The sequence below is a fragment of the Apteryx rowi genome, unplaced genomic scaffold (genome assembly GCF_003343035.1).
Source record: "Apteryx rowi isolate R43461 unplaced genomic scaffold, aptRow1 scaffold_381, whole genome shotgun sequence".
NCBI classification, from domain to species: Eukaryota; Metazoa; Chordata; class Aves; order Apterygiformes; family Apterygidae; genus Apteryx; species Apteryx rowi.
Genome location: NW_020450319.1, coordinates 724,726 through 740,897, shown reverse-complemented (window position 1 = coordinate 740,897; position 16,172 = coordinate 724,726). Strand labels below are relative to the sequence as shown.

The 16,172-nt window shown below is 34.6% G+C and overlaps 1 protein-coding gene across 13 annotated transcripts in view; it reads left to right on the top strand.

Annotated features, from left to right (window-relative positions):
* Positions 1–16,172, top strand: part of AHI1 (Abelson helper integration site 1) — a 129,090-nt gene that overhangs the window by 77,322 nt on the left and 35,596 nt on the right. For 12 of the 13 annotated variants that reach the window (XR_003254902.1, XR_003254903.1, XR_003254904.1 and 9 more), the window contains 4 exons: positions 4,704–4,762; positions 10,166–10,231; positions 12,426–12,588; positions 14,059–14,159. Coding sequence is in view for 10 of the 13 variants with exons in the window: in XM_026074205.1 (XP_025929990.1) it covers positions 4,704–4,762; positions 10,166–10,231; positions 12,426–12,588; positions 14,059–14,159 (389 nt within the window). In the remaining 3 variants the exon portion in view is untranslated. Of the gene's footprint in view, positions 1–1,177; positions 1,515–4,703; positions 4,763–10,165; positions 10,232–12,425; positions 12,589–14,058; positions 14,160–16,172 lie in introns of those variants that run through there. The other variant, XM_026074213.1, reaches the window with a different exon arrangement.

The window sequence follows — 16,172 nt, the reverse complement described above, 5'->3', positions numbered from 1 at the left end:
ACAAAACAATCTTCTTTCTCTTATGCTATACCTGGCTGAAAAATAAAACTCCAGAAGCAACTAAGTGATACTGCTCTGAAAGCATTTATTTTAGAAGAACTTTTCTTTTGAAACCTGATTTAGAGACTATACTGCATACTAAAAGATATTTTTGTTTCAAAAGTCATACTTTTGAATAGGTGACTTTGCTGAAAACAAAGTTCTTTTTACTGGGGATAGTTTTAAAGCCAAGAAAGATAGGTAATAGAAGGGACTGAACTGATATACACATACTCATCTCATATCTAGTTCACTTTTTTTTCCTGTGCTGTTTGTTTAAGTGGATATGTTTTAACTATGCTGTGTTACAAGAGGCCATGATATAAATTAAAAGAAGCATGTCTACAATAAGAAAAGCTATTTCCTAGAGGCATAGTTTATCTTCTTGTCTTTCAAGGTTTGTTTTTCTGATACATTATTAATTAATGTAAACTTCAAAGTAAAATTCATTTAAGAATAGAATCATATGGAACTGGAAGAGATATAAGAAAAAGATTTTTTTGTCTCATTGTGCTTTAGAGGAGTTCATCACAGAAGTAAGTCTGGATGTTAACTTTCCTCAATTCTTTTATGTATTTGTTTATATTCTATTTATATTCTGTGATTTCCTGAAGATTTTCCATGATAAACATTTGACTGATTTCACAGGTGACTGTAGATTCCATGACATTGGAATTCTTGGAGATTTGGCGTGTAACAAATACCTTTTTATTAATTAACAGAATTAATTTATCAAGAGAACTTCATGGAGGAAGAAATAGCCTTCTTTTTACAAATTAATTAAAACATAATTCTGTGATGAATGCTCTCTCAGCTTCTATTAAATGAAGAATTTTTCATATAAACATTTAATATTGTTTGGTGGTAGACACTGCGATAGAATAATAGTGGAATTATGTGACTACTTGGAAGGACTTTTTCCCATGTCCTGGCTCTATCTCCATTAATTTTAAACAAATATAATATATAAAGATGCTGCTGTTTAGTAGGAAGTGTTTTCAATTTAATTATCATGAGTGCCATTCTGGGGTATTGTTGCTGTCACTATTGCTGTAAAATAAAAGTTACTTTCTCATATAAATTTCTCATAAATTTAATGTGTTTATAACTGAACTCATCTATTTCCTATTTATTTCAGCCAGGCTATTTGGAAGATGGTCACTTAAAACTAACGTGCTTACACAGAGCAGAGGGTAGTTTTTCTCTTTCAGTGAAAGCACACATAAAACAGGGAAGTTGGTAGCGCAGACATGCAACTACCTGGTTTCTAGCTTTTCTCTTCCCTTTAGTTGCAAGGAACTAAGGCTACACTTCCAGTTCACTGTTCTGATTGTACAGGAGGACTATAATGCAGTTTCAGTCTCCTTGTCAAGGCAGGCAGCTACACTCTTTTTCAAAAGGTACCCATTCTTTGGTAGTCGTTTGCATGAAGTCAGCGCATGCTTGGATTTACAAAGTAGTCCTAACCATTGGATTATGTGGAACACAAAGAACAACTGTCCCACTGTTAAATTGTGTCAATATGGAATTCTGACAGTCTGAGAAAAAGCGGTAGCACCTATTATTTTGGGACATTTAAAATCACATTTAGACACTATCAGTAGGTTCTTTTAGAAATAGTTTATCTTCTAATGTGAAATTCCATGTCAAGGAGGCCACTGAAGAATCAGTGCAGTATAATATAAAATAGAGCAATTCAAATGTTAATACTTTCATAGAGAAGATTAACTTCCCAATATGTACAGGGATTTGAAGGTGAAGGTAGCAAAAGCTGTGAAGAAAAAAAGTTGTTGGAGAGTTCAAGTAAATCCTGTGGACCAATAAGAATGCATCCCTATGAGTGATCCTGAAACATCCTTAAGATAAGACAGTCTAGATTAACCTCAGGTTTTTTGCAGGTTTAACCTTACCAGAGATTTAACGACCTTTATATAAGCTCAGGCTAAATGAGGGTCCCAGTAGGTCATGGTGTCCTGCAAACTTCATTTTTGGGTGAAGTGGAAGTGTCCTCCCACAATCCCAACCTCAGTTTCAGTACCTCCCTATAGTAGTTGGAAAGTTTGCACAGCCTGGATCAGAGGTGACCAAAGCAAGCACCACTGAGACTGCCAGTGACACCTGCTCAGTGTAACTTACAGGCTGCGTTGAGCATGGAACCATGCCAAGCCCATAACTCTGCAAAATTGTGTTAAAAATCTACTGCATCATTTGAGAAAAGAGATGGATATTCCCCTGCTTGCTGAATTGACCTTGTTTTATGAATGAGTAAGATTAGCACTTTTTTTTTTTTTTTAATATGAGTGTTCTGAATGCAAGAGCTAATAAAGGAATACTTGATAAATGAAAAAAATAACAACACTAAAGGAGAGTTTGGGGTAACCAAGAAAAACAGTTAATTTAGGAAAAATGAAAAATACTTACAGTTGTAACGGGCATGATCAATATGAACAAATAGCATTGGCTCTGTGGAGTGCTGAATATTGGACAAGTGTGCATTGGACAGATTATTATTTCCACCTCAACCAAAGTAATAAAACTTTCCTGATTATTCTGAAAGAAGACTGCTTTACTCAGGGAAAGCGCAAAGTCAAAACCGCTGCTATGTTAAAATTCAGTGCAGCGTTCCTTATATCTTTGAGTTACAGATCTCTCTCTTTCCTATGCTTGCAGCAGAATACGTCTGCACAGCCCTTTATTCAGGCTTGATAGGGAAATGTCAGTCTAACCATAAACTTTTCACCTGACAAGTAGCTGCACATAGAGATGGCACAGGAGTACTCACGTACTTAAACACACAGTCTGGAAGTGACAGGAAAATACATCATTTCCTTAGGAAAATGAGAAATTTTTTATGATATTACTGATTAAAAAAAAGTCTTAAAGTTTGAAGAGTTTTTCAAACAAGGAATTGTTTTCATCATACATTTTATGCAGTTTTCATCTAGACAATTAAAATAGCTTAAGTTTCAGTGTGTTTGGATTCATGTGTACTAGCACAACAGTACAATGCCAAAATTGAAAATCCTACAACGGAATGTTTAATTATCTAAAGAAAAAAAAATTTATTTTTTTCATGCCAACATTTTATTGGTCTCGAGTTTGAGGTTTTTTAATCAAAGAGTTGACATGTGACATCTGTATGTAATTGTATATCAGTATATAGTGTCATCTCTGCAGCAGCTTATATTGCAACTGTATGAGTGCGTAGATAACATTAATAGGATTAACATTCCTGTTGACTTTTGGTGTTAGTGCTAAACAAACGTTTTGGCAAGTAGCTTATGTGAAAAAAAGTAAGCTTCAGGTCCACCATCTTAGGAGTGTGGGTTGAATTCAGAAATAGTTTCAATTCCCATCTCTTTTCCCCTTCCAAAAAAAGGTGAGAAAAGTGTTTGAAAAATAATAAAATACCAAAGTAAGCCTTTCAAAATCAAGTATTTCAGATTTATACAAACTTTTTTTGAAATGATTAAGAACACGCTATTTTTTAATTCATACACCAAATTGAAAAATTCTCATTTAGGATTTCTCACAAGTGCAAAGATACTCACATGCAGATTTGCAGGAGCATGGCTTAGCTAACAGTGACTGAGCTTGCACCTTTTATTATATTTAGAAATATCAAAATATCTTAATGATTAAACATCTACAAGTAAATCTCCTGTGAAAGTCTAAGCCACTAGGCTTTAGACAAGTATACTGTAGGTGGAGTTGTGCAAGCTTTCTTACGGATCTGTGCCAGTACTTGGGAGCCTGAATCTGAAAAATCCTCTTTATTCAGATACTGGGCTCCTCAAAAGCAGGCTTTTTGGGGTGGTAAATGAAAATGAGATTTCAGAACTTATTCCTGTTTCAAACTAAACTTGTTTCAAATCTAGTGTCTGACAGAGAAGATCCAGTAAGCTTAACTCTGTGTTTTCTAGTATCCATATCCTTGAAAATGAGAAGGGTCAAACCTTTCTTCATTGGAGCAGTAGCATTTTTCATTGTAATGTTCAACAATTTTCAGATTTCTGTATCTTTTTAAGATGTTTTCTTAAGTATGTAGCTGTGGAAACCAATAAGGAAAAGATAAATCCATAGATGATGAAAGGATTTTCCTGAGCTTAGTAGTTAATGTAATAGTTTGAAAAGGAAACAATTTACAAGTCCTTGTTCAAATGCACTATGTAGAGAGTGAATAAAATAAACAGTAAGATGTGTTGTGATAGGAACTCAGATGATGAAAGGGAGCTACTGAATAGGCATGGTTATTCTTTCAGATAAAATAAGGAAGTAATTCCTTTGAGAGGTTTTGTGATCATTTCTGTTGGAAAACTTCATATGCATTACTCAGAAATTCAATGAAAAGAAAAGCAATGCAGCCTAGATAATAGTGTCAACTCTGAGCACGAGGTGGTGGCATGTGGACATAGCTTGAGCTATTTCTCCAAATCATTTGAATGGAAATATTGGATTAGTTAACCTTGTGTCAGGCCTGTTAGTTAAATAAACCCTCCAACTGTTCCTGACTGAGGGATGCATAGTTATGACTGAAAGATGCTGCTGCTTTTCATTAGAATTTTGTCATACATATCCTGCTAACATAATGATTTTAAAAGAAAATGGTTTATTCGATGGAAAAGGATAACAAGCAAAAAATTCACAGCCTTTTCTTTTCACAGGGTGTTTCAGCCCAGTAGGAAATCCTCTTAGCCTAACACTATTGGGCAGACTACAGACGGTAAGGAATTTTATCTTTGCATTYTTTTTTAAATTGATGTTTAACTATAAAATGCCTTTATTCACAAGTTCTCATTGTAGAGAAGCTTTTTTTTTTTTAACCTATCTTTATTCACAAAAGAAGTATCTTCAAGCAAATTGTCTGCATGGGCAAATAAGCTTTTGTTACAGCCAGCCGGTAGAGAGGTCAGAGATCTGCAAATTAAAGCTTTTTTTTTTCACTGTTTACTTTTTGGTGTTAAGAAATAAATAAGCCAAAATCACAGTCAGTATTACTGATTTTTACTAAGAACACAAGCACTGATAAATAGAGAGAGAAAACTGGAGTAATAACTTGAATCTATTTGCAGTGCCATATTTTTACTGTTTACTCATATTTCACTTGTTTGTAACAAGTGAAATCACAGCTGTCCTCTGTTTCTGTAAGTATTAATTGGAAACTTCTAGCAATGATATTTATTCTTTTCTTTGTTAAATTTCTCACTTCCTGATCACTGTAATAAAAACCCAACAGGATCTGTAATTGCCATTAATTCCAGCTATACACTTGATAAACCCAGTTTAAACAAACACAAAACATATGAGGGACTAGTCATAGAAGAATGGGTGGTGGTCTGAATACTGAAAGTATGTATAGCCCTAGAAATCTGGGCCTGTTGTACTAGAGATGTTAAGTCCACCCTCCCATGTAGCTAATACCATGATTTAATATTCTGTGTTAATTGTGTGCCAGTTGTAATTTTTCAGAGAATAGTTAGAAAGGGACATAAATTAAGTTGTATCCTTTATACTATAAAGCTGTTTTACAGTTTGGGGTTTTTTTGTACCTACCTCACTGAGTCCTTACTTTAACAGAATCTGTTAATAGAGTTTGTGTAAGGCTGATATGATAAATTTGATTTATCAAGAAATTTCAAAAGTATCTTTTTACCCTGCTGGGTTTTTTTTAGTGGCTAAATGTGTTTTTTAACCCATTTTCAAATTTTTAATTATCAGTATGTAATGATTAGTAAAAACTACAAGTTGTTCAGTCTGTATTTAAGTGTCCTCTGTCACAGAAATACCTATAAACATTTATAAGATCAGCTGTTTTGGAGAATATTACATAGCAGTTAATTTAAAATATTTTTTATTTTTGCTGGAGTGAGGAGGGTTAAACGAAAGTTTTGAATATTTTCATTATTTTTGTTTCTGTTGTTATAAATGCAGCAATATAGGTATATATGTTATAAATGCAGGTAAACTGAGTTCTTTAAATCAAGAAAGTAGCACATTTCCAAAAGACAAAATAGTAGAAGAGTTTTTGAATAATTTTAGGAGCTGAAGTATTTCACATACTTCTGAATTGATCCCCCCCCACTTTTTTTTTTTAATCCCCGTAGGCTTTGCTACAGCAGCTGTGTTTGCATTTCTATTTTCTGTTTGTACATTGCTGGTTTCAATAAAGTGCAGCCTGGCACAGTTTTTTTCCTCTAGGCAGATTATAGATTCCCATGCTCATTAAATATTGAAGGGCTGTAATCAAATAAGGATTGTAGTCATCTGAAGACTAAGGAAGTAACTTTACAGTAGTTTCATGATAGCAGACAGATTAATTAGGCCAAAGAAGAGTACATTATTCTTAGCAGTTAATACTTTCAGAATCATTTTAATTTAACTATTAACACTGTCCTTATACTTCCGTTTTCTGTACACTAAATTTCTATGGTTAGGTGGCTTGAGCTAAGCATGTGTTGACAATTAATTGGACCAGATAACAAGAACAGAAATACAACAGTGCTAACAATATTCAATTATTTTATGCTAAGTATCAGCTTATTTAGTGTTTCATTTAAAACTCCAGTTACTGGAGTAAAGAGATTGTGTGCCATTCTTGGGGAAGGAGAGGATTAAGTAAATTTCTAACCCTCGTGTTTATGAAGAAAAATGAAAATAATGGAGTGACTGTAAAAGCTCAGAGTGATTCTATACATTTAAAAAATGGTTAAAATAATATCTCATCTTTAAGACAGTCATGATTTTTTTTAACACTGTAAACCCATTTCTCATTTTGACACTTTAAAAAAAACCTTAATAGTCTCAGAACCTAGGCTATTATACACTCAGGCACAGATTTATTGGGAAGACTAGGGAAGCTTTAACATTCATTTCCTGAGTCCTTATGAGAGCGCTTGCACCAGTCACACTCCAAGTTTCGTTCCTATTTTGGCACGTACTACATACAGGAAGGTGGAGAGAGGCCATGTCACTGTGGAGCATCCAAGCAACAGATGTTTGTCCTTCTCCATGTCAGAGTCTGTCCAACGGGAAAAGGAAGGAGGGTGGCTTCGCCCCTGTATGTATACACATCGGGGTTCACCCCAGTATATATAGTGTCTGCCTAAGATTATTATTAGGAAAGTTTATTTTCCAAGGGTAGTTTTTGAGAGCTAATGACTAATTAGAAGTTGAACATTATCTGTACATGTATTCTGTTACAGCTAAGAATCAGTATACCTATAAGGAAGAAGCATATGAAACCCTTAGTAGACTTTTAACTTTTTCCATATATTTCCTTTAAACTTTGATATTGAATTTAAAGTGTATTTTGGGGTAGTAGGAATAAAACGCCAAAATTAGTACAGAAAAGAAGGCAATAACGTATCATTTGTTTTTAGTCAGTGCTGCTTCTCCTAAGGTGATGAATGCTATCTAAGGCTGAAATCTTGTTGGCCAGTGCTGTATATAGCTAGATGAATAAAAGCAAAACCTCCATTACCACAATCACTGAAACAGCCCAATAAAGAAGAAGTCATAAACATTTTAATTAGTGCTATTATCAGGAATCAGTGACACTTGATGTAACAACTTAGTTTTCTGTTTATTCTTGCTGGCAATGCTCTTTTTTGTCTTAATTTTTTTTAAGTTTTTCTTTATTTTTATGTTAGAAATATCAAAGCTATCTTACTGGGTTTATTGTGGACAATCAGTATAATATTCCACAGTCTAGAACTCTAAATCAGCTGCTGAATCTCTTTATCTTCTGTGGATGTTCCTTAAGCTGAAAGTTCTTAACAGTTTTGTTCAACCAAAACCTGTGTGACACAGCAGGCTTTTTCAGCAAGCATTTTCTTCCTGTTTCTCACAGATGGTCTGCCTCCCAACAAGACCAGCTCCTTAGAACATAACTATAGGTCCCACATCTATTCCAGATGCAACAAAATGGTTAACTAGTTTTCATCTTGCATTGAAAAAGACAGTAACATTGTGTTATGTATTCATAAACTTCAGTATGTCTGTAGCTTTTTTGGAATTCTGAAAATGTGACTGAATCTTGTGCCACTATTAAAAAAAAAAAAATTAACAGAAAAGCCAGTAATTTTTCCTGGCTGTTACTTGCAGCGTAACTGGTAGTTAACACAACTTAAGAAATTACACAGCACAAGAGAGCCAGCTCTGCTACCTTGCAGTAGCTACCATCTGTGGTAAGCAGCCACGCTAATTCCTCTGTGCATGCTTCTCCCTGCTAACACTTGGACTGGAATTAGGATGCATGCACATTCAGTGACATACTCGGCCTATCTCTTTAAGTAGAAACTCTTTGGATTGTTGTTGCATTAAAAGTTTAACACGGTATCTGAGAACATTCAACATAGTCTCAGGATGACTCATGGATTTTAGCTTGTTATTTCCAAACAGCTCACTCTCTTCAACTTCTTCTTATGTTTTAGAGTACATGAATACTTTATTAAAAAGAGAGAGAGAGTGATTGAGACACAATAATGGGGCAGTATGAGTACCTGAACTAGATACCTAAATAATAGTGCTAATAATTCTGATGAATCATTTTTGAGCAACAGGAGGCACTCCCATCCCACAGGCTAAGCACATTGCCTGCACAGTTCTCTTAACCTTGAGAATGGAAAATGAGAATTAGCTGAAACCTCTAAGGCACTGCTAACTACTAATAGACCACTGAGCAAGCCACATACTCTGAACTGCAATTCCACTGTTCTCTGTTCAAAATTTGTTTGTCAAATCAGGCAGATATATTTTTCTCTGGGCATATACATAATTATTCAGAACTCTTTAGGTGTTAGGCATAGATGTTCTTGTACATTCCAAGAACTGAGAGCAAGTGTGCAGCTTTTTTACTCTGTTCATCTGGATATACTGTAAATATCTGTAACTACTGTGACACTTCCTAAACAATCTGGAGAGCAGATAAAACCCTCGTTTTCAGGATCATCAATGATTTCTTTCCCATATGAGATGAGCCTTGCTGAGTTAAGAAAACAATGCATACAGCAGGGAAAGGGATCTCTGTTCTGGAGAACACCATTAATTCTGCTGAAGTTTGCTATAATGATGTTCCTTGGATCACCCCAATAAAACAGTAGAAAATGAAAAGAGCAGTACATATCAGATATATGTTTAGAAAAGTGAGAGAAGAGAAAGAAACTTATGCCAAAGACAGTTAGATGGGCTGTAAAATACAAAAAAAAAAGCAGAAGTATGTTAAATAGAAATTCTCAAATTTAAGGGTTGTTTATAATGTGGTACAATCTGTTACGGATGGAAGTGGTTACTTCAGAATATTCGCATTTGATTCTTATCCTGAAACGTTCTAATTGCCTGGACCCTAGTTTTATGTTGGCACTTGTCTGCCGTAATATTTCTGTTCTGCGTTGTAGTTTGATTACTTTGGCACATACAACATCTAGGGGAAACTGGTTTTGCCCTTTGCAAAAATAGGCCACTGAAAAATAAATTAATTTAAGTAACACCAACAAAGAACTCGCATCTCTTCTGTTGTTCTCCTTTATTGTTCCTCTGCTAATTTTCATAACTGTTCAGTTTTAAATCTTCTTTCATCTGAAAAATTTTACCATTTGACAGAAACAAAATTTTGTAGGCACATCCCGATTATTCCATTTTATATCCAGCATTCCTTTGACTTCTGTGGAAGTCTGAAAAATAGCAAAGGTAGAACAATTTGAAGTAAATGTAAAAGTATTGGTTATTAGGACCAATAATTCTCATTATATGCAAATGACTTCTTTTGCATTAGAGTTCAGAGGTGAAGTTCACTACTAAATTCTACTATAATGTTTGCAATACAGATAAGCTTGGACTGTTACAATCATCAATTCACTGTCTTACCACATGTTGTCTTTAGTGTAGCGTACCTACTTAAAAAAATGTCCCTTGATAAATGTATTCTAAACATCTAGGTAGCCAATATTACTCAGTGTTGTTTAACATCACTTCTATTTTTTCTTTTAAAAAGAAAAACATTTTTATTACAGATTTATTACAGATTCTTAACTTGTCTTACAGTGGACATGACAAATATGGATAAACTTCAAAATTATAATCCATCAAAATACTTCATATTAAAATTAAAAATAATTTCTTCCTCTAGAATAGTGACTGCCTGACTGCACTCAGGGTGAGAAGAGGAAGTAGTTGTCCACTAGGGCAAGAGACAGTAAGTACTATTTTTTTTTCAGTATCTCTATACCTGTTACACTGTATCTGCTGTTTTTATATCACTCTTGAAAAGTCATTTTGTAAAATTTTGATAGATGCAGATTTTTTGCTTGAATGTGAACCCAGACAACATTTTACAAATACCTAAACATGAGATCAGAAGACATTCCATTGCTGTGGGCATAATTTTGAATCTTTTACATTCTTCTGTAGGTGACTTTGGTCTTGAGGTGCATTTCAAGTATCCCCTTGTGATTGTCTTTCTGAATATATTTCTCTACTGAACATAATGGCAATTTCCACATTCCTTTTAAATTGTCAGGCTTGCTAACCAGTCATATTACAGGACACATTGCTATTTGAATTTTTTGTTTTGAGGAGCTAGATTGTGGTACTGGCTTGGTTGATTTGATCTGTTTGTTGGCAGTGTTTCCATGTTACTGAATTTTTGTAATTTTTTCAAAATGGCAAAATATTTTACTCAAACTACCATATGAAAGACACTGCAAAAGACAAGTATCTGTAGCTCTTTCATTGCTTTTCATTCTGCCAGTAGTTACAGTGTAACATTCCTTTTTTACCTTAAGTGACCTCATGAGTTTCCTAGTACTATCATTAAGGAAACCTTTGCCGTTTACTGAAGTGGGCACTGTTAGAGCACCTCTTACTGGACAAGATCATTTAAGCTTCCAGTTCTGTATTGCTTCTGTCTTGTATTCTGTACTCTGTTTTAATTCAATTCTGTTCTGTAGTCCATACTTCTACATTGTCACCATCACCTGTAGTTAATGTACTAGCTTTTCTAATGCAGAGAAGAGAGTTATGATAGAGGATGATATTTCATTTCTTATCTCCTTTATGTAAGTTCATGGTTACTGAATGTATGTTTAGATAAAATTTCTGTCTACTGAGAACTAAGCTGATGTTAATTCTTTGTTGCTGACCCAGCTTACAAACTACCACACAGAATTTACAGTGATAGGAGCATTTCCATCTTTTCCCACTTGTAACTGATTTAATGTGTCTCATCTGTGACATGCAAGTATGAAAATAAAAGCAACATTGACTATATTTTTATAGCTATAACTCATAAGTAGTCATACTGAAAACAGAAATACAAAAAATTTTGTGCAGTTCAGCAGTCTTAAGGTTTAAGTGCACGCATAGGTAATAAAAATGGAAGTTTATCCCATATCCCTATCTTCATAATAATTTTGCAGTCTTTAATCCCCTAATGAGAAGTGACCTTCTCTCACTCCCTAACAATCCCTGTATCTGACCTCTTTACTTATGATTTCACGGAGGGATCTGATGTGACGATTATGTAGATGGGAATAGTGTTCTATGTGTAAAATATATCATAATTTTTTGTTCACTTATGATGAGTGAAGTGAGCAATTCCCTTATTCTTTCAGTTCACTTGTTTTCAGTCTGTTCTGAATTAGTCGGGATGGATTTTTGATTGCAGATCATAGGGAGTAAATAAGAAATTGTACATGATATTTTTATATTCAAGTAGCAAGCAGGCTTCTGACAGAAGCTGATGTCTTCTATATAGTGTGCATGGTGCTGACCACCGTTAGTACTTCTATCCAGCAAATATTGATGCATTATATTTCACCGGCAAAATGGCTTTATTATGTGGGATAGAGTATACACCTATTTTTGCAGATATTTATAAAGTTGTGTATGTAAATACTTATTTCTAAACAAAAAAATATGTGAAGGAATCAATATAAAACTTTGCAATGACATTTTTCCACTAAAATTTTCCTTCTAGTAAAGCTATCACACTGTTGAAATATTTATTCAAACGCATATGCTTCATGCGCACACATAGAATGGGATCTGAAGGTGGTGTAACAATTCTGAGAAAGTGAATGTATGAAGTGTTTTTTTTTTCTTTTGCTTCACAAGTAAATTGCTTATAAAACTAACAGCTGCTGTTTTGAAGCTAATCTTAGTGAATTGAATGTTCTTAACCATTTCTACAATCCCACAGTCCTTTATCTTGCCTCTCCTGCTGCTTTCCCACCACCCCTGATCCCATTAGCAAAACTTGAGAGAGCCTCGGCTTTTACCAAAGTGCAGCTTTGGTTTCAGCTGCTTTTCTGCAAGAGGAAGTGAATGTTGCGCTTTTTTCTCTGTGGCATGGTTGTGATAAAGCTGTGGTGCTCTTATCTTTCTTTTAGGTAGTGGCTCTTTATGACTACACAGCGCATCGATCAGATGAGCTAACCATCCATCGCAGTGACATTATCCAAGTGTTATACAAAGATAATGATAACTGGTGGTTTGGCAGCCTAGCAAATGGACAGCAAGGCTATTTTCCAGCTAATTATGTGGCTGGTGAAAGTAAGTTTACTGCTGTATTCCTGGTATACCGGTGTGGGTTTAACTGATGGTCCAAGATTTTAGCATGCTGTATGGCTTATTACTCTGAAGATATGAATTTATTTAGCACACATATGGCATAATGATGACTTAATGTAATGCAGAAATTGTGTCAAATTAGCTAACCACTTAGCAAGTTGACATATCTAACTTCAGAAGCTGTTGGCACTTAGTGAAACATTCTAGCTTATATAAGCTACTGGCTTGATTGTCAGTCAACTGGTTTGACTCCTCTTCCGTTCTTACATATAGCCACCTGTTCATGCCCTGCCTTGGCAGTGTTTTAGGATACATCTAAGGATTTCACAAACAGCTTAGACTTTTCTTAGATCTCTTAGATCTGACCAGTTAACTTTAGAAAAACTCTGTTTTTACCCCTACTCTAGCAGAAAATGTTCAGTTCCCAAATAAGTGGAGTTCATTTTGAAGTTTTAAAAGAACAGTGATGGTTAAATCTCAGGTCTGAGCATTGAACTTACTACCAGGTCCTTGTCATTAAAACAGTTTTGATTAAACTACTACAGCCAAACGTAAAACAAATAAATAAATAAACTTGAAATCTGATTGAATAATATAGGAAGTATTCTACTGAGTCAACTAATATAAGAATGCTCAGTGTCCTGCCAGTTCTTAATATTAAATTTATAGACAGAGTGTGTGGTCTCATGCTACAGGAAATTCATGTGCTTTCTAAACTATCAATTATACTGGTGTTTAGAAATCTCTTAACCCAACATTTCTCAAGATGTTTTCCCCTGTTTTCTGCTTCCTCCCTCTGTCTTCCAAGTGAACTCTAGTGTTTATGCCCCTTCCCTAAAAAGCTTGGACATAATACTGTGCTAACGTGATGATGCTACTTGAAATAAGCTTAATTGCTGTCTTTCTCCACTTTTCTTCCCTCACACATCCTGTGCATTTTCTCCTTCCTCTCCTCCTTGCAAAGTAAGCCAGAGGGGAGCCTGTAAGAACAGTCTTCAGTGATGGCCTGTTCTTGAGAAGGCTTTAAAAAAAGTCTTTGAGGCAGTTGGCCAACTATGCAAAAAACCCGTGGTGTATATTTTCTTATTTTGGTTAGTGAACATCTTATTATATATTCTATTATTGCATCGAAAGAAGTGTCCATGATACATTTGTTAAGCTTCAGTTTTATTGCTCTGAGTATAGATTCTGTTCTTAGTTGTGTGTTTGATTGTTATTATTTTATGTAATTACCTGTAAATGTAGATCTAAGCTTACTAATATAAATAAAACAGCTAATGGGGAAATTTCGATAAGTTCTCATACAAAGTTTGACTTCAAATGTTTTTGACCAGTTTTAGTTCACATCCCAATATCTGCCAGATCATAATATCATAGCTATTCAGATAAAACAGATACTTTCATAATTCTTTTATGGTGTGCACAACAGTGAATTATGGATCATATTTTCAGAGGAATATGAAGAACAGCCTTCAGGATTAGTACCAGATTCTGCTCCTCTCCTACCTGATGGACGAACAGAAGCAGAGGAAGGCTCTCCAATACTACATAAGGTAATTATTTTAGAAGAAAGGATTCTGTAAGTAGTAGGGTACTGTATATAGAATATAGTAATTTTCCCTTCCTTTCCTTTCTTTTTTGTTAAAATTTCTAATGTCTAGACCTCATTCCAGGCAAGCAGATATATTTTCAGTTGACATCTAATGTGCATTTCTTGTGTGGATCTAACTATTCTGTCATGTGGCAATTAAATATTCAGCCCACTCTTGCACCATTGAAATGAGTAGCAGATCTCCCTTTGACTCCAAGGTTGACGGAAGCATCTCTCACAGCTACCTGGTGTAAATAGCTGCTGAAGCAACAGCATGGATTTGTCAAAAACTGATACACTTTCTGACACTTGACTGTCAGTCTTGGAATATGCAGTGCCCACAAGTTCTACAGATTTTCTTCCATAAAATTTCCTTTTCTATCAAGTTGCTTAGACAAGTTAGACTGTTTTTCTCTGGAGAGTTTGTCAGTCCATGTAATAATTTCCTAATTAACATGCACCATATGATCATAAAGTCTCATTACCAGGCTATGCAATATGCTGCGTCCAAACCCACTTACTTGACAATGGATGTTTCCATTTAAAAGCTGCTGATGGTCCTTTGATGAATGATAGCACCCTTCCTGTAGGTTGTTCAGGAGGATATACCCTCTAGTTTGGAGGAGCAAAGTAAAGAGATGCCAAGAAACTTAAACAGAAACAGTATATGGGGTTTTTTGACTCCACCCCTTTTTCTTAATTCCAAATGTAATTATTTTCTGTGGGTAGTCCATAACACATTACTGAAATAGTACTTTTAGATGTTGTCTGTTTGGTTAGTTATTTTTATCATTAAAGCATGTTCTAACTAAATAAATCAGAGTAGTTATGTTCACCAGCCAGTATACATGTGTTCCACTGTTGGTGTTTGTTAAGGCTTTTGTGTTGACTGTATCTGCTCTATCTCTACTCCCACAGCATGCATACATTGGGTTGCAATTGTATATTGTATTATGTTGTTGGTGGTTATATATCACATGCTATATTGTATGTTTATGAGACATTCCTGTTTCTGTGACGTAAATTAGAATTCAGATTGCAGTATGTACAGAAGAAAAAAGAAACTGCAGCTGGTTTTTAGTCAAGTTAGAGAAAATGTACTGTATGTGAAGGAGGGGGGAAAAATGTTGATTTTTTTTTCCCAGATATTTAGAGATACAGCTATGTGCAAAGCAGAATAAATGACTCTCACTTCTCCAGACAAACAGGGATTAGAAACTTTGCATAGCTAATGTTCCCCTCCTGTGAAATAAGAATGTTTGTCTTAAACCATAGGATGCTTTGTAAGCAAAGAAGTAATAGAAAGGAGTTCAACAACTGTTAGAATGTAAGAATTATTCTTTATTCAAAATGTTTGTAGCCCTCTTAAGTTTGCTTCCCACAGCTATTCAGTTAGTCAAATGTTACTAACGCAACTACTTTAAAAATGACTTTTTTTTCAGAGTTCTTTCAAATGACTTGACTTGTCCATATATTTTCTAAACTGGAATTTAATATTTTGTCTGATTTGCAGGACTCGAAATGAATGCTGTGTGGCTTAGTTACTGTTTTTTTCTGTTCAGATGATTTATTTAAGCTTTACCACATAATGTATATTGTAATATTCAAGGTTAAAACACACAAAACCACTTTAATTCACCTATTCTATGTAACTTTTGTTTTTACATAGATGAATAGGGAGGTAATGTTTAATAAATTACTTCGTACAGATTACTCACTTGGCAATCCTGTTGAAGCCAACTGCTGTAAATCAAATTATTCAGTATTTTGTTTCTAACAATATTTTAAAACAGAATTAATCACTACACTGAGTAGAAATAATTAATCTGAAATATCTTTTACTTTATAGCTGAGAAATTCACAGCCAAATCAGGGTCCCAAAAAGGCAAGAATACATTACTTCCAAATATGTGCTCTACTCTAAAGACAGAGTGGAACAAATATAGGAAAATATGGGAAAGATAACAGCAGTATT